The sequence below is a fragment of the Thyridium curvatum genome (genome assembly GCF_004353045.1).
Source record: "Thyridium curvatum strain D216 chromosome Unknown NODE_15_length_556224_cov_80.126021, whole genome shotgun sequence".
NCBI classification, from domain to species: Eukaryota; Fungi; Ascomycota; class Sordariomycetes; order Thyridiales; family Thyridiaceae; genus Thyridium; species Thyridium curvatum.
In genome coordinates this window covers 459,582-476,975 of record NW_022156770.1, presented here as the reverse complement: position 1 = coordinate 476,975, position 17,394 = coordinate 459,582, and the positions used below count along the sequence as shown (strand labels likewise).

The window sequence follows — 17,394 nt, the reverse complement described above, 5'->3', positions numbered from 1 at the left end:
CGCGCCAGAATGCGATACCGGTGGCGGGGCTACTGGCGATACAGCGCGCCGCACGTGATTGAACGCAGGCTCGATGCGGCTCTCAGAGGCGGAGGGGAGGTCAGAAAAGGATGCTTAAAGAACTGTGACTGATTACATGTGACGTGATGAATGTTAGGGACCAGAGGTATTCTATCAGAGGAGGTTGTGTAGCTAACAAGTCAGAGCCAATTGGCCGGCCGGTGATCAATTGGAACATGGTACCTATCTTCCACCCCTTCTATGATTGAGTCCCCGTCCGCATAAACACATTTGACGGCCAGCGCCGGTCCTTGAACTCGTCGTCGACCAGGTGCTCCAGCTCCCCGCCGTCCTGCCTGAACCCGAGCTTCGCGTAGACCGTCCTGCCCATCGGCGACGCCTCCGTCAGGCACTCGAGGCCGCCCCTCCTCTCCGCCTCGTCCAGCCCCCACTGCACCAGCCTGGCCGCGATGCCCCTCCGCTGGAAGCCCGGGTCGACGACGCACATGTCCAGCGCGAACGTCGCCGGCGGGTCGCCGCCCCTCTTGGCCTTGACGGCCTCGATGCGCCGCCGGTGCAGCGAGTAGTCGGCCTGGCACAGGTACCGCTGCTCGTCCGGCCGGCCCGGGTACAGCGCCTCGAGGTCCGCCGCCCGCGCCAGGTCCTCGACGGGCGCGTCGCCGAACCCCGGCACGACCGACTGCTGCACGAAGATGGCGAAGCCGGCGATGCTGCTGCCGCCGCCCGCGCCCGCGCCCGCGCCCGCGCCCGCGACGGCCTTGAGGAAGACGGTGTTGGGGCGGCCCTGGCTGTCCCGCGTCGCGGAGCGCCAGCGATCGGCCATGCGCGCCGCGCCGGCGGCCGCGCCCTCGGGCGTGTCCCACCCCGGGTTGTTGGCCTGCCAGACGCCGTCGTTGGTCTGCCGCCCGAAGGTGGCGCACGTGCAGGCGAAGAGGGCCGGGAAGTCGTCGGCCGAGGTGACGGGCTCGACGCGCACTTCGTCGTTGTTTCCGCTTGCCATTGTAAATGATTGGTCTAGGTTGATTTTGGGGGGCCAGTTGAGGCGTGTGTGTGAGTGTGTGTGAGTCTTGATGTTGAGTTGATGGTGGCGGTGCGTGTTCCAGCAAAAGCACGTCCTATGAAGCCGGCTTGAGCACTCAATTTCCAGATCGCAACGGATCCATCCGTCAATTGACTCACTCGGCGAATTTGCATTCAGAAGTGGTGTGCGCATCTCCACTGCGCATCTTGGCAGGGACAGATTTATGCTAACTCTGGGATTCTTGATGATGTTTCTGTTAGTCAGCTATATCCACCACACCCCCGAGCCGAGACATCGTGGGTTCCGGCCACACTGGTAGCTTGCAAAATTGTCAGCGGGCTAGATGCCTTAAGCTATCAGATACATTCACTTGTAGTTCAACAATAACACAATGCTTTTTTATAAGAGGAAGTGAAGCGAAGGTTATACTGAACTTTCTGTCTGAGATTCAGTTATTGCCCGCTCCAGCCAAGTCGTCCCGCCTTTAGGGAACTTATACAACACTGTTGGATCGCGTGAACTCACAACTTAATGAGCTATGATGCCGGGCTTGGACTTTTATGCGGTATGCTAGATCAAACTCAGTAAAGGTCATCCCAACTCTCTGATCTTGATGCAATACAATCAGGAAACCCTTCAGTGATGAAGTGAATTGACGATCAAAGACCCGTTAGGCTGGACTGGCGAACATGATCATGAAGTTTACTCATGAAACAAAAATACAAAATGCAGTACTTGGCCACCTCCTGCATGAGCAATCCCATACGAAGCACACCATACTTAGCACCGCCCACTTGAACGAATCAGTTGCTTTACACCGGAGACTGCCGCAGTCTTCATACTTGAATGCTATGAAAATATGTAATGCGTCCATTAAGAGGAGGAGCGTGGTCGGGAAGCTGCTTACTGTGGTCAGGCGCCTGCGTTAAATGCCCATCAAGTGGGGGAATCTCATCGCCAAGGAGCGTATCGTAGTCATACACCTGCGTATAATCCCGGAAGTGCATTGGCATCAACTACAATACCAGGAGGCGTAATTAATCCCTACATTCACAACGGCCATTGGCAAAGAAAAACCGGAGCAGATGTGACTACTTGACGGAATACGCAAAACAACGGCACCGAGCAGCTGATTCAAGCAACCCCCTGCCGTGAAGGAGGTTTGTCTGTAGACATATCCGAACGTCTCCTCGTTGATGTAAGCTTGGAACCCACGCTCATCGATGGAAGTTAGTCTTCCTTCGAAGTATAAATATGCGTGCAAATCACCTACATCTTCCAACTAATCAACCCTCAACTGCAACCCTTTCTTGCTCTTCGTCATAGACCACACATTCAAGTCAAAGATCTAGCAATTATAAGCACCATGGTCGCTTTCACCAATGTCCTCGCCGCAGCCGGCCTCATCACCACCGCCTTGGCCAAAGACTGGTCCGCCCTTTGCCGAGAATATCCCCCTTCCAAAGGCGAATGCGTCATCATCTCCCATTACTCACAGAGACAATTGAACGCCGGCGATCGCAAGATCATGCGCCTCAGCGGCGAATGCGAGGTCCGCGAAGACGCGGATTGGGTCCCGCAGAGCCCGGGCTTCAAGTACGAGTTCGACATTGGCGGCATTGGTCACGTCGTTGCAAGGACGTCCTCCGTTGGCGGAGACGCCGTTGCCAGGCCTAGTGTCACGGTTAATGGGAAGACGCCGCCGAGCTTTGATAGGGGACAGAAGAGTTTCAGTGAGGGGATTACGGTGACCTGGTACCGCCAGCTAAACTACAAGTGCTTGGATCTCTGAGCAGGCCGGAAGCCCAAGTTGGCTGGCCTTTTAGGGTACGTCCTGTTACTACTTGGCAAACTTCTATCTATTTCTTTCAGAGGACTCCTCAATCATAGCCAGCAGTACTCTCATTAAACTAGCTCATTTCGTTCTGCCTAACAGTCCCAGTATGATTGTTAGGAGTTTCATAGGCAAGTCGTCATTGATTATTGTATCCTGTCGACCTTGTGAATGTTTATTTGATTAAGCATATGGGAAGGATCTGAGTCTAGTGCACAATGAACCGATAGTGCTGGAATAGCAATGTTTCCTCTAACCTCTCTCATTGTACAATCCCGCACAGTCAAGCCCTGTGGAGAGCGAAGTCGAGGCTATTGACCGATGGGGCATGTTCTCTTGATGAGATCAAACTATAGTGCACATCAATATCAGTTTTCCAAGCTCTCGACGATTGGAAAACAGTAACTTACAGGCTTATCAAATATATCCCATCTGTTGCTTAATGAATACCCGAAGATAGACCTTTGGAATGTCAGTATTATATCCGAGTCCTGCACTCATCTCAAATGGGATAGCTACTTACGGTGCATCGACAGCGGCATACAAGGTAGAGCGTCCTTCGATACCGTAGCACAGATATGCCGCTTGTTGGAGACCGATGCCAGCGTCACCGTACAGGGTCGCTCTGTTGTCAAGTGCCATGGTGATCTAGAAGAGTGAGCATTACTGTAGCGATTCCACACCTAGTGCTAGAGCTTACCACAGTATCAGGCACAGCCTCATAATTGAAAACGATGCCGAACTCAACTTTGGGAATGCTGAAAAGTAGAACATGGTGTTAACTCGTTTCCGCTTCCTGTACGCACGCCGCACTGGACAAGAAAACTTACACTGAGACCGTGATCGCACCATTGGCAGTAACGTCTGCATGGAACACTGGGCCCGCGTTGTCGTCATCAGAGTCTTTGGCTCCAACCTTGGGGGGATCGGCCTTTTTGTCTTCGAGTGTAGCATCCTTGACTTGCGTGCCCTTGTTCTTGATCGGGTATCTCTGTGTGTAATCCCAATTGACCACATCAAATTTGACCGATGCGTCACTATTCATGCTGTCGTCAGCTTTGAGTTATTCAATGGCTTAATCAGCGTGACTTACAGATGTAACGCGGCGTTGCCATTGATTTGCTGCATTTCAACGTCAGTGTGTCTTTCCCCCACATTGTCCATGTTCAGCCAACTTACCCCGATAATGCGGAAATTAGGACCGATTGTGACAATTCCGGGTACAGAAAAAGTCAGCCCAAAGTTCTGGGCTCCGAAAAGCTCTATGGGACCAGTTGTGAAGAACAGCTCGGCATTGGCTTCGACATATAACTTTGTCACCACGCCGCCTTTTGTACGGAACAAGGCGCCAACCTGCTCCCAGGTCTTGGGGTCCGCCAAGTCGCCCTACACACATGTCAGTACACTTCCACTAAGATGTCTCATTCATGTGTGGCTCGAGTGACACTTACAATGAGTGATATGGTCGCAGTCACTTCGACGTCAATATCAAGGTCTATCCATGCATGCATACGAGCTCTAGGGTGTGTTGGGGTCAGTGAGACGAAAAGGCGCGGGCATGCTAAGGTACGAACCTGTAGTTGACGCATTGGATGGACTCGTCAAACAGATTCCACTGATAATTCTCCTAGAGAAAGGTCAGTTGCGCTTTAGATACAACACACTTCTTGCTGAAGGCTCACATAAATCCGATGCCGTACAGCCTCGTATTCGACGTCGACCTCCCGCATCTCATCCAGCCATCTACCGAGGTCACTGGAGAACCACCGCTTATGCAACTGGTCCCACTCGTGCTCTGGTGTCTCTCTCTTCTCTTTGCGGAAAGAATGGTGCAAGAAGTCAGGCCACTGAAATATTGTCAGACAAATATCATGCAGCGAGGATAATAGCACACAAGGCCAGGAGATGTTGAGAGGAGTACTTACCGAACCGCCATGATCCCGCTTCACTATGGAGTGCAGTTCATTCAAGCTTCTCTTGTGCTCTCCAGGCTTGTCTACAATGTTGGCCCAGTATCCCGGCTCGCTTGAGTAGTCAATTCGGAGAAGCACATCCGATTTGTCGCGCTTGTGGATCGGCGAGAAGTCGTAGTCAAAGGTAAAGTCATACTTAAGAGGCGCACTTTCTCCACGTCTCCTGAGCTTCCGGATGATGTACGGCGGCAATGTCTGGTTATGAGACGCCTCCATGCTGACGGCTACAGCATAGCGGCCGGCGCCGCACTGTGGTGGCATCTCGACGACGGTCTCGGCAACCTGTCCAAGGAAGATGTCGCCGCAGTTGCTGTCAGGCCCGGTCTCGGTACAAATAGCCGTGACTGTTTGGCGCTTCTCGTGTTTCTCGCAACCAAGGAGTTCCCAGTGAGACCCATCTCTCTTGTCGAGGCTGATCAGGTCTTTCTTGGGCCCTGAACGACGATATCTTCGTATCAGTCAAAGCATTGGTCATGATGTAGTGTTTTTGCGACTTACCCGACATGATTACAAAGCCGAAAGCATTGTCATTCGCGTCGCCATCTGCACCGTCACCTGTGTCTACTTGCAGGTTGAACTTCTCCTCGTCACTCTCTGGTCCGAGCTTGGGGAACAGGTATCTGTTGACCTTGTCAGAATCTAAAACTTGTTTTAGGAATGATACACGGGAGGAATCATACTCGAGCTTCACAGGAAGATCTTTGGTTTTCTAACATGGATGCTGTCAGCTCCATAGGCCCAAGCTACATCAAAGCGCTCGGAATACTCACAACATCCAGCTTATCAGCACGACAGCACAGAGGTCGCGTGGTGATCAAGGCGACATCCATATGGAAGCCCGCACAGCCATGAGCGTTTGGATAGTACAAGATGTCTCCGCTTTGGATCTCCCCTGTACCGCAGCTCTTGACTGACTCACACCACTCCTCGTGCTTGCCATGAGGCCCGGGTACGTAGCAAGCATCCTTCGGGGTTTCATTGGGACAGCAAATGGGCTGGTACTCGTTGTTCCAGATTTCGCAAGGGCCTGTTCGTGGATGTTAGCGAACCGACCGAGAAATTCAAGGGCAGCGAAGGTACCTTGCGCATAGGCCAGAAAGTATTTGCCTAGAGGAAGTCAGTCTGCTAGAAATCTTTTTCCACGTCATAGCATGACATACCGTCGCCACACATTGTACTTGTGTCAGGGAATTTCGGATCTCCAAGGAATGGCACGTCCACCTTGTAAGCACAGCTGTCCTTGAGCGGAGAGCACATCTCAAGCTTTTTATCACCAACCTAAGCAGCATAGCCTCATCAGCAAATGGTATATACACCACAAATGAGCCAGAGCAGAGGAGGCAGGGGGACTTACACCCTTGCAGCAGTAGACTGCCTTGCCACCAATAAGACATCTTGCGTCGCCCTGATCAGGATGGTCAGGGTTGTCGACCCAAAACCTGTCGTTCTCAACCATCAAGATCTCTCCGTCGCCACAAGCAGCGCCACCACAGAAGATCCCTGGTCCGAGCCCCAGAAAGTCGAACGCATTGACTCCGTCGCGCCAGGCACAAGTTTTCGGGTCCGGGTTGTGCGCAATATCACAGCAAATGTTGCGTCGTTCTCCTTTCTTCGGGCATTCTAGATCATGCCCGTGCTTGACGAACCCCGTGTCGCATGTCGGCTTCGTGGAGCAGGAACCAAGCCGGCATTGCGCGCCTTGTCTGGTCCAGTCACCGAGTTCGTAGTTCACGCCATTACGCTTAGCAAATTTGCCTAGGCCGTCTGGCTGCAGCAGAGCGTCCAGGGCGGTGTGTTTACGGTCATCGAGGTCGACAGCCCAGATCATCAAGCCGCCTAACCCTTGCTTGTTCGCAAAAGCGACCTTTTCTTGCAGGGTCTCAGAATCGTCGTACGCGATCCATTGATCATCTGTTGAAGCATAAGCATTAGACTTTTTTACAGAGTCCGAAATTGTACTCACTGGCCCATGTCAAGTATTTAACCGCAGCCTCTTGGTCATGAACCGTGTTCAGATGGAAGACGTCGACAACAGTGTTGATTTCATCGTATGACAGGACACCGGCTTGGCCAGTGCAACGACCTGCGTTCGCAGGGCCCTTTTGCTTGCACCCGGGCTTGTTGCACTTTGGATCTTCGAGCTGAAAGCTCCGCCCATAGAAGCCGATGCCGAGATTGACTTGGCCTGCCTGCACGTTGTTACGCCACAACAGCTCGAGAGCGTCTTGGATCTCGGTGAGATTGGTGTGAGAATTCACGTAATTGCCAATGTAGCTGTCCTTGTCATCCCAACTCCCTAGGCAGCCAGATCGGTCAGCTCCAATGCAACCCTCCGATACTGATAACAAAATGAGTAAAACCTTACCGTGCAAGTCGTACGACATGAGGTTGACCCAATTGACATAGGGCATCATGCTTTCGATATCAAACCAGCGGAGATACCAATATGAAGTTGGTGCAGCAAAGGATATGCCCCAGCCTTCTGGTTCAGCATCAAAACGTGATCGCAAGTCCGCAAGGAGTCGAACATAGTTCTCGGTGTCAACCCACTCATTGCCACCACGATCAGGAGCACCTGGGTATCTGCAGCCATGTAAGTCTCGGGTTAAACGACGACGATTATGGCTGACTTACTCCCAGTCGATATCAACACCATCAAAGCCCCAGTTTCGCATGAACTTGATCAGCTCATCAATGAATTTTGCCCTCTTGGCGGAAGTGCTACTGAGATCCGCAAAGACAGGTTGCGTTTCTGTGCCGTTGTCACTGAAGGTCCAGCCACCCAAAGACACCCAGATTTGCAGTCCTGGAGCTTTCGTCTTCAGGTTCGATAAGTCAGAGAAGATTTTGTCATCTGCTGGCTTCATGGGATGAACCACAAAGGAGTTCGGCTTGATGTAGCCGAAAGCCACATTCAAATGCGTCAAAGAATCGACGGGGATATTTGAAAGAGGCATGACTCGGCCTTCGTATCGTCAGCGGAGAGGTGATCTTCATCGACAGATTGCTTTTCAACCCCGGAAGACTTACAACCATCCTCCGCCAAAGTCCACGATTCATAATAACTATTAATCCCGCAGTCAGTGACCTTGCGCACCGGGTTTGCTCACAGCGAATAGTGACAACAAACTTACCCAATGACCAGATCTCGAACATCGCCTTGGCTTTGAAGACCGTGAGCATTAGTAACATTATCTTGGTAAAGCTGGAGAGACTGTTGGCAATTTAATTACCTGTGACCGGTAGAAGGCGGTGCTGCACAGTTTCCCTGGCAACGTTCATTGCAGAAGTCCTGGCATATTTCAAATCAGCATCTCTGCTCTTCCATCGCTTGTTACTCTCATCAACTACAGCTGACTCACCTCTCCAGTACCGCACGATCCCCAGAATCCGCAGCACACATTCAGAGGACAGTCAAATTTGTCTGCTCGAATACCGCATTCTGGTTTTGCATCGCAGTTGGACGTACAGACAGACTTGTCACAGTATTCTGGTCGACGTCCACACTAAATTCACTGTTAGCACAGATCAAGGCGCCAGGTGAGATGAGGTCCTGCTGTACAAATCCTGTCTCGCCGTTGCAGCAATCACCATTGGAACACGGCGTGTCCGGGTCGCAGCGAATCTCTGCAGTCTGGCGAGGAGAAAGCTGAAGGTGACGGTTCACCGGAGTGGTGTCAACAAGATGCTTTGAATTCGAAGGTAGTGAAGCTGAAGCCAAGATGCTCGTAAAGACCGGACCCAACGTCAGGAAACGAATCAGTATCGCCTTGAGCCTTGCCATGTTGAAGCAGGCGGTCGCGATCACAGCGACTCAAGATTTGATGGTTCGTGATGAGCGTTCTGCTGCGGTTCATTGAACGCTTTTTTGCAGATATCAAACATCAGGAGTACTTCTTGCCTGAATCAGAGGGGCGCAGTGTGGTTGGTCAGGCCATGTAAGTCAGAGTCTCGGCAATTTTACACGATCAGCGCTCGAAAGTTGTGTTGGCTTCCTAGCCGCGCTCAAGCTGGTACCCCTGCATTACGCCAAGCAATCCACAGACCACGAGGCCGCCACCGGTCAGACGAAATACAACACACCTTAATTACACTCTTGTCACATCGACCACAAATACACCTTCCTGGTCGAGCACCCCAGTCGTTGCGCCCTTGGGCCGGGTCAGCACTAAAGGAAATTAGACTCAGCCTGGATGATACAAGTACCGATACAACCGCGACAAGTCGAGGGTGAATACATCGTCAACACTGGGTCGTGATCATCATCTGATGTCGATGACCGAAATCTTTGTCGCAATGTGGCGGAGATTAGCTCCGTATTCGATCGAGAGGGTGTGCGAGTGGACTGCGGGAGAATTTTATCACCATGCCGTCGTATCCAGCTCGCGATGTACCGATATCGTAGGCTCAACTCTGAACCCCTTGTCAAACGCGCTTTCCTGCAAAGGGGTTCTCCCGTTACCTCATCGCCAGAAGCAGACGTCTGGTAGTGATCTTCTTACATCGACTCTGCTCTAGGATAAGGAACAGATTAGTGGGAAGTGCCTCCCCATGTACTGGCTTCTTGTTGACATACCCTCAACTCTTCTATCACTGAATACGTCGGCAACATGAGAGTCACCCAGTGGCCCTCGCTGGCAACAGCGGCGACCATCGTACTGGCGCAGGTTATCAATGCGCAGAGTCAGAATCAAACTCGTTTGCTGGATCTCAATCAGGCAGACTGGCCAACGATACCGTCGACATGCTTCTCGGTGTTGACACAGACTGTAAACTGCGCGCCAGTGCTCATATGGACTCGCGATCTTGGAGGGGGTATGACCCGTTTCTACACTGACGAGTCCTTGTCCAACCTGTGTACAACTGCCTGCACCTCCGGCCTCACGGCATGGCATCGTCGTGTGGTCGGCGCGTGCGCCAACGTCCGCGTCTCAATGAGCAATAGCTCCGATACACTGACCTGGGTTGCTCAATGGGCGCAAGAGTATCTCGAGGCTTATAGTTCAACCTGTCTTAAAGACAAGTGAGTTGGAGATGCCCTCCTTCTGAGACACAGAAGACTGACTTCACTCCATTCAGCTCTGGGCAATTGTGCAACTCAGTCCTGCGCAGTGTCATGGAAGTCAACCCGACCAATCAGGCACAAACAGCCACTCCAAGCTCAACTGCAGTTTGCAATAGCTGCTTTCTATCTGTGCTATCCACGCAGCTGGCCATGCCTCTGGGAGCAGAGGAGACGCGTCTGAGTCTGGCATACCAAGCGGCCACGTCCAAGTGCGGTTCGACGGCATGGACAATGCCAAGTCCAGCCAAAACTACTTGGGATGTTTCGTGAGTTTCCTTGTATTTATTTCGACATTACATCATTCTGAGACTTCAAATAGTGGCACAGCGGGACCTGGTCCTGAGCCGACTTGTGCCGGTAAAACAGTGACATTGTCAGGTCAGACATGCCAGGAGGTGTCTACCAGCAATGGAATTTCGACGAGGAGCTTACTGATGGCAAACGGGTTGTCTGGGGACTGCTATGGCTTCCCTCAGAGCGGTACTCTTTGTATTCCGAACAAATCCGTCTGCAAGACATATACTGTCAAGCAAGGCGACACATGCCGCACTATTGGGAGCGCCAATGGCGTCACGAAGCCACAGCTAATATCCTGGAACCCAGAGCTCGGAAGTGAGTTTCCTGAATACGATGTGTTTCAATGCACAAACAAGCGTAGCTAACCAAGGCTCTCGACAGTGGATTGCTCCAGTTTTGACAGTGTCGTGGGGGAGGTCATCTGCATCTCGAACCCTGGTGGCGATTGGGTGAATCCGGATCCTCCACCGCCTCCAGTCACAACGACTTTCGAGTCAATCCCGTCAATGCCGGGTATGATGGAGATGACATCTCTGCCAGAGCCCACACGTATTGGCTGGAATAACTCTATTGAGGTTGCCCCTTATGCAGATGACACACGGCTTGACTGCTCTCTGTACGCACAGCCGCCCATTCTGCAGGATTGGGCGAGCGACACATACACCTCTGACTGCAAGGAGGTGGCGGCCGGCTACAATATTGCCCTTGATGACTTTCTGAGCTGGAACCCGTCATTGAAGACCGACTGCACCTTGAAGAGCGATAGGCAATACTGTGTTTCAATTAGCAATGACACAGTGCCTGACACCAACGAGTTTTGCGCCGAGTTCGCATTTGCCTACCCGGGTCGGGGTTGCGATGCCTTCATTGCTACTCATGGCCTCGAGATGGCCCAGTTCACCACCTGGAACCCTGTTGTTGGTCAGACTTGCGAGGGGTTCAAGACTGGTCTGTACTCACAACTAATATCGCGCCAAGCGGGTATATGCTGACCACTTGATTTCTACAGGCCTTTCGTATTGTGTTAATGTGTACAAATTCAGACAGCCAGGTACGTCGAGTCGGGAACTCTAAAATAACACGAGAGGTATTAACGCATAGTCTGATAGGTATTGTGTCAACTTGCAACAAATTTGCTGTGGCAAATAACTCGAGATGTAAGTTGCAACAATAAGATGCGCTTTCTTACGAGATGGCGACTCTAACACTAGTCAATACTACAGGGGCCGACAGTCCTTGCAAGATCATCGAGAGCAAATTCGGCATTGAGCATCCTCGCTTCGTGGCCTGGAATCCGGCCGTGAAGCAGAATTGTAAGTGAAACAGATCTTGCTTGAGAACTTGGGCTACCGACACTGACAACACCACTTGCCAGGTACCGGGTTGTATCGCAACTATGAGTACTGTGTGTCCATACCAGGGTTCCGACCAACATTCCCAACTACTGCAGCGGCGCCACAACAGACTTGAGCCAGTGGTAAAAGACTAGTAGGATTGGGCTTCGATCTGAGGGTTATTTAACTAGATAGATGACCTCTGAGCATGATTCATCTTGATTCATCTTGTGAAGCCTTCGTGCTCAATTTCCTTAGTCATGATAGTGATGAAATGTCCCACCGCTCCGTCTCAGTTTCCCCCTGCTTGTCGAGTGAATATTTCCATTACCTCAGCACGACCAGCATTTCTTGCAAGGTCCAAGGGAGTTCTGCCGAAATAATCCCGTCTAACCTCAGCGCCGTGCCGAAGCAAGAAATCCACCACTTCTGGTTCCCCATACTCGGCGGCCGCATGCAACAGTGTCCTGCTTGGGATGGTATCTTCTCTCGATCGTGGCATACTCGCGGCACCTCCTGGAATCCAGTTGATATCATCCACCCCATATTCAAAAAGCAACTTGATGTAGCGAAGCTCTCTCGTAGCAGCTTGCTCCAACAGCATGTTGCGGGTAAGCTCGTCCGCAGGAGTGCATATGTTGAGCGCGTAGTCGAGTAGCTCATATCTCCCGTGCATGACTGCGGCAAAGGCAGCCGAGCCGGTGATCTCGACATTGTGCTCCAGCAGTACATCAAATAGCTGCTTTCCCGCGTCAACCGCGGCGCTGGTAGCTGCCCAACCTTGCATGTATTGACGCGGAACCGCCCAGCCAGCGCGGATCATAGTCACCCATATTTCGCATCCGTTGTCAGGCTGTCCGGCCAAGGCTCCATGACCGTACGCCTTGTGGCCGCTGAAGTCATGTGCTGATCCTCCGAGAGTCTGTAGGCCTTTGTCTGCCCCGAACAACAGGTCATGACCTGGTCCAGGCTGTACAGAAGTAATTAAGTCCCGTACTAAGCTGGGATTGCCCGCCTGGAGTGCTGTAGCCACAAGGACCTGGTTTAATAGCGGGTTCGATAGTATAGAGCTTTGAGGAAGGTCGATCATACGCAATTGATCTAGAGTTGCAGTTCTGCTTCGCAGCAACATTTGGAGCAGTCTGTCCTCCAAGTCTAGCAATACATTTCGCAGTCAGCCCAAGATCAGGCCTCGTCTGAATAATGGAAGGAACACAAACCTTCAGATACCTCGGTCTCACTGTGCAACATACACACCATTACTGCTGCACTTGTCAAGTCTCTCTCTGACCAGAACATGACCTCCTTGTCGTTGATGTGAGCATCTTCATTATGACGCGTACCACCAAGGATATGGCGTAGATTGTTCCTTAGGTGGACCTCGAAAGATATGCGGCCATTTCTGTGGTCATCCCAACTGCCATAGAAGCATTCCGAATGAGGTTCCTGCATCGCAGCTCACGGATAGATGGGATTGAATCAATGGGGTCTTCTCATGGAACTTTCCCTGGTGTTGGTTAAAAAGGTCAGAGCGGGGAGTGAGAGGGGTAAATCAGAAGGTGGCAAGGCACGTCTTACGTCTTACGATTCGATACCTCAGCTTGACAATTACTTCGGTATCTAAATACCCGTTTAACACATCCGTCGAGACTAATTGTTTTATGCGAAATACTCCTCTTTATTTGAAACATACATTGTAAATGCTTGCGGAAACTCTGCACGAAAAGAACTCAAGTCAAGCTCGTCGCTGGAAGCATACTGAGTCAACCACTGAATATTATTGTATTCTGACATATGAAACTAGTTGCTGTATCATTGATACAAGTCCTGAGTGGGCCAGTTATCCAAGGGCCAGACACGAAGAAAAGTCATGCTCATCGGGTGCTACTGCGACGTCCAGTACCAAACCAATCATCTCCGGGGCCCTGGTAGAGAAGATTCTGGGTGCAAGTATCTCTCTTGCCCAGAGTAGAGTTGAGAAACTCGAGAGCACGTGGCACCGATCCTGTGTACGGGCCAATACGGGACTGATCTGACATCCGGAGAAGGTGCATATCGCCCGTGCTGGCGTCAATGCTGATGAGATGTGTCCATTTGTTTTGAGCCTTCAGTTCTCGGTATTCGACGGTGTTCCAGATGCTGTGGGCATTGTTGTTGTCGGGAGGCGGTTGCTGTGTACCATAATGAGCCAGGTTCGTCGGGTTGAGGGAGTACACCCAGATTTTCCCTGAGCAGCGTCTGGCCATCGCGCGAGACATGTTCTCAAAGTAAGTGAATCGGGTGGGAGGGTCCTTCAAGTGATAGAGCCAGCTGTCTTGTCGGTCTATCTCCCAGAAATTCTTCTTATTGATGCTGTCATCGGGTACGGTTCCAGGAGGTGCCACGTTGTCGTCCCTACCAGGGAAAAGAGTCTGGAAAATGAACAACATATCAGTAAGGATGCACACTCTGAATAACAAGGTAATGTATTCATCTCGGATGAAGTCTTACCCAGAGAGAATACATTTGACGGTCACATGCCCATCTTGCTGCACTCGGCGAGAGATTCTCCTGAGGACCTAGTGATTGTCCCTTGGCGGTGTTCTGTCGCTCATCATTGGGCACGCCGGTGTAAAAGACGCACAAGTCTCTCATCTCTGGCTCTTTCTTGAGGAGTTCTGTCACCAGGTACTCAGTGCTGAGGTCGCCAATGTCAGGTCTGTCTCCGCTTGCGGCATTGAAACACCCTAGACAGTGTCGATGCGGCCATGTTGACGGAATGACCGTGCGACCGCCGGTAGCTCTATGTTGTAGGACAGTTCTCTTTCTCTTCGGCTCGCCAGAAGGTAGAGGCTTCCCGTCCCATAGGAGGTCTTGGACTCGAGGATCGTCCCAGGGATTGATCACATGGTTGTTGGCGGCGAAAGGGTCATCGTCGGCGAACGAGTGCAACGAGCTCAAGCTGTGGAAACCTTCAAGGTGCGAGCCGCTTTTGAAGCAAAGGGCACTGGGTAGCACCTGAAAACAAAGAAGGACGAGCAAAAGCTCCATGATTGTGAGTACGTCGACTGCCAGTCTCACGACACAACAGCTGAAGGTCCAGCAAAAGGATGTGTAAAACACCTAGCAGGCAAAAGATGGGAACCAGCTTCCTCCTGGTATACAGGAGGTCTCAAAAGGGCTTCCATTTTCCTCCTCAGAGACCACAAGCCTGTAGCCCGAATAACAATCATCCAAATCGTCATCTGATGGCAGCCCCTATCCCCCAACCCAAACCATGTCAATCTCATTCGACTTGCATCCCGTGATATTGCTGCGCCGCTGCCAAGAGGTCAGCGTTGCACAAGATTCTTGGATTATTTGGTTTTCTCATCGCATCGAAGCTCCTCTTGGAGTTTAGATGTCTGGCACGGTCATGAGACTGCGGACCAGAGGGGCAACTTCTCCGCGTCTATCTTACTCAGACTTGACACCGGTCAGCGCCGATACCACTGTGATAAGGTTGTTTGTGTGGGTTAGCGACGCCACCATTACCGCGTTGGATCAACCTTATTTCCCCCCGCGGCTGCTGGCCGTGGTAGTGTTGCATTGCAGGGTAGGCTGTGCTTACGGACGCTCAGACATTTCACATGTGCTACTGTATCTGCATCGATAATCTCATTTCCACAGCCTTGGCATTGGGCAACCGCTCATGTACCGGTACCTTTCAGCAAAACCTGAGATCGAGTCGAGGAGGTGCGCAACCGCGTTTGGCGACGATCTATGTCCGCGTTTGCCTGGTCCAACTGAGCTTCATACCTGGAAGGCAGATGACTTTCTGACGAAACTAGGCCTCAACAATACGCCAAGCCCTGAGATGCCACATTCTCAGCTGACAGCAACATCGTTCCAGCATTATTGCCCAATATCACGCAGATGTTGACTTACTTGGTTAGGCAGGTGACTTTGTACTTGGATCATGACTTCCAATAACATCAGCGTCTTGTGGTGCCAGGTAGATGCATCCGAGTAGGTATTCGCAGAATTTGCGTAATGGTAGCTTTGAAGCTAGTATGATGTTACACCAAGGCGGTCTGCTCTGAGTAGGCTGGTACGGTGTATAAATCGGCGTGTATGGCAAAAACGTTGCCAATCTCAATTATCTCAAGTCAATCTATTTCGGCCCCTGAGTTCCCTGCTGATCTATGCCAAGATGCGTGTTGACTTGCGCTCCGTTCTTCTGGTTCTGGCCGGCTCGGCCGTCGCCCAGTCTTACATTGTTGACCCGCCTACCACTGCCCCTTCCGACACTACACCGGACTGCACATACTGGCATGTCGGCGCAGCTGGAGATACCTGCGAGGCAATCGCAACTGACAACTTCATCCAGCTGAGCTGGCTATACCGCTGGGTAAGTCAACCATGACATTTGTGACTTCAGTCTTCGCAACATGGTGAATAGAGCAAGGAGTGCTGACGTTCGAGCAGAACCCTTCGCTTGCTAATGGATGTAATGTCATCGCCGGCACGTCTTATTGTGTGGAGGAGAACTGGGGTGTACCTCCAGTCGATCCTACAACTACCACTTCGACAACCACTACGCCGACCAGTACTGGTATTGTCACGCCGACGCCCACGCAGCCGCCCGAGATCGTCGCAGGCTGTACCAAGTTGCACTTTGTCAGCAAAGGCACCAGCTGCAGCTCCATCCTATCCCAGTATGGCATTACCGTCGCCCAGTTCTATGCATGGAACAGCGGAGTCGGTGCCGACTGTTCGGGAATGTGGGCCGAGGTCTACGTCTGCGTGGCCGGCCCCGGCTTCGAGCCAACGACCACCACGGGGCCGGGTCCCACCACGACCGGAGGCAACGGCATCGTCACCCCGAGCCCTACTCAGCCGCCGTCCATAACGCCCAACTGCAACAAGTTCTACTTTGTGAACCCCGGGACCAGCTGCAGCGCCGTCCTGAGCCAGAACGGCATCACGATCGCGCAGCTCTACGCCTGGAACGAGGGCGTGGGGGCCGACTGCTCCGGCTTGTGGGCCTCAGTGTACGTCTGCGTCGGCGTCATCGGCGGCGGCGGCTCGCCCACCACGACGAGCAAGCCGACGACAACGTCCGGCAACGGCATCACGACGCCGACGCCGACGCAGCCCGGCATGACGGCCAACTGCGACAAGTTCCACTTCGTCGCGCAGGGGCAGTCGTGCGCGTCCGTGCTGGCCCAGTACAGCCTGCCCCTGGCCACGTTCTACTCGTGGAACACGGGCGTGGGCTCCCAGTGCGAGAACATGTGGGCCAACGTGTACGTGTGCGTGCACGCCATCGGGGCCGTGATCCCCACGAGCACGACGACCAAGCCGACGACTACCAAGGGCAACGGGGTGGCGACGCCCACGCCGACGCAGCCGGGGATGGTGACCAACTGTAACAAGTTCTACAAAGGTATGTCCTTGAACAAGATCGGTTCGATCGGATTCTGGTGGGCCAATGCTGACATGTTGATTTGTCAATATAGTGGTCGACGGCGACACATGTGACGTGATCACCTCCAAGACAAAGGTGTCCAAAGCGAATCTGCAAAGGTGGAATACCCAGATTGGCGACGCGTGCAATGTTTGGCTTGGCTACTACCTTTGCATCGGGGTTATTTAAAGTTGTCTTTGGGCGGTGAGAACCAGATAGGTCAGGTTCAGTTCAGGGGGTAATTTTATTGCTTAATCAAAATGTTCTGATCTGAGTTACTACCTAGCATAGCTCAGTATCTAACTACCTAAACAAATCAGATAATATAAAAGGATCTGAAGTAGGTAGCCTGCCTAGAGAGGTACTCGAGTGAGTACACGCAATTCAACTGTAATGGTTCCAGTCCTTACCATTTTGTTAA

At 52.1% G+C, this 17,394-nt stretch overlaps 7 protein-coding genes across 7 annotated transcripts; 3 read left to right on the top strand and 4 right to left on the bottom strand.

The window, feature by feature from the left end:
• Nucleotides 1–259: 259 nt before the first annotated feature.
• Nucleotides 260–1,021, bottom strand: E0L32_003521 (uncharacterized protein; the record flags this gene model as incomplete). Its single annotated transcript, XM_031137831.1, has 1 exon — nucleotides 260–1,021. One exon carries the CDS (start codon nucleotides 1,019–1,021, stop codon nucleotides 260–262), a length of 762 nt encoding a protein of 253 aa, XP_030998670.1.
• Nucleotides 1,022–2,408: 1,387 nt separating this feature from the next.
• E0L32_003520 (uncharacterized protein) lies at nucleotides 2,409–2,834 on the top strand (the record flags this gene model as incomplete). Its single annotated transcript, XM_031137830.1, has 1 exon — nucleotides 2,409–2,834. One exon carries the CDS (start codon nucleotides 2,409–2,411, stop codon nucleotides 2,832–2,834), a length of 426 nt encoding a protein of 141 aa, XP_030998669.1.
• A 353-nt stretch (nucleotides 2,835–3,187) lies between these two features.
• E0L32_003519 (uncharacterized protein) lies at nucleotides 3,188–8,633 on the bottom strand (the record flags this gene model as incomplete). Its single annotated transcript, XM_031137828.1, has 21 exons — nucleotides 3,188–3,226; nucleotides 3,287–3,338; nucleotides 3,400–3,524; nucleotides 3,577–3,634; nucleotides 3,707–3,913; nucleotides 3,970–3,998; nucleotides 4,056–4,262; nucleotides 4,328–4,394; nucleotides 4,451–4,503; nucleotides 4,559–4,723; nucleotides 4,802–5,283; nucleotides 5,348–5,558; nucleotides 5,620–5,876; nucleotides 5,930–5,956; nucleotides 6,010–6,127; nucleotides 6,204–6,760; nucleotides 6,813–7,432; nucleotides 7,484–7,814; nucleotides 7,880–7,914; nucleotides 7,984–8,063; nucleotides 8,319–8,633. The coding sequence occupies 21 exons, from the start codon at nucleotides 8,631–8,633 to the stop codon at nucleotides 3,188–3,190; spliced, it is 4,035 nt and encodes a 1,344-aa protein (XP_030998668.1).
• An 826-nt stretch (nucleotides 8,634–9,459) lies between these two features.
• Nucleotides 9,460–11,681, top strand: E0L32_003518 (uncharacterized protein; the record flags this gene model as incomplete). Its single annotated transcript, XM_031137827.1, has 8 exons — nucleotides 9,460–9,872; nucleotides 9,929–10,180; nucleotides 10,234–10,526; nucleotides 10,593–11,159; nucleotides 11,221–11,262; nucleotides 11,321–11,368; nucleotides 11,435–11,524; nucleotides 11,587–11,681. 8 exons carry the CDS (start codon nucleotides 9,460–9,462, stop codon nucleotides 11,679–11,681), a joined length of 1,800 nt encoding a protein of 599 aa, XP_030998667.1.
• A 156-nt stretch (nucleotides 11,682–11,837) lies between these two features.
• Nucleotides 11,838–12,997, bottom strand: E0L32_003517 (uncharacterized protein; the record flags this gene model as incomplete). The annotated part of the gene is made up of 2 exons (XM_031137826.1): nucleotides 11,838–12,515; nucleotides 12,803–12,997. The coding sequence occupies 2 exons, from the start codon at nucleotides 12,995–12,997 to the stop codon at nucleotides 11,838–11,840; spliced, it is 873 nt and encodes a 290-aa protein (XP_030998666.1).
• Nucleotides 12,998–13,419: 422 nt separating this feature from the next.
• On the bottom strand, nucleotides 13,420–14,575 carry E0L32_003516 (uncharacterized protein; the record flags this gene model as incomplete). Its single annotated transcript, XM_031137825.1, has 2 exons — nucleotides 13,420–13,956; nucleotides 14,036–14,575. The coding sequence occupies 2 exons, from the start codon at nucleotides 14,573–14,575 to the stop codon at nucleotides 13,420–13,422; spliced, it is 1,077 nt and encodes a 358-aa protein (XP_030998665.1).
• A 1,141-nt stretch (nucleotides 14,576–15,716) lies between these two features.
• On the top strand, nucleotides 15,717–17,162 carry E0L32_003515 (uncharacterized protein; the record flags this gene model as incomplete). Its single annotated transcript, XM_031137824.1, has 3 exons — nucleotides 15,717–15,914; nucleotides 15,992–16,952; nucleotides 17,026–17,162. The coding sequence occupies 3 exons, from the start codon at nucleotides 15,717–15,719 to the stop codon at nucleotides 17,160–17,162; spliced, it is 1,296 nt and encodes a 431-aa protein (XP_030998664.1).
• Nucleotides 17,163–17,394: the final 232 nt, after the last annotated feature.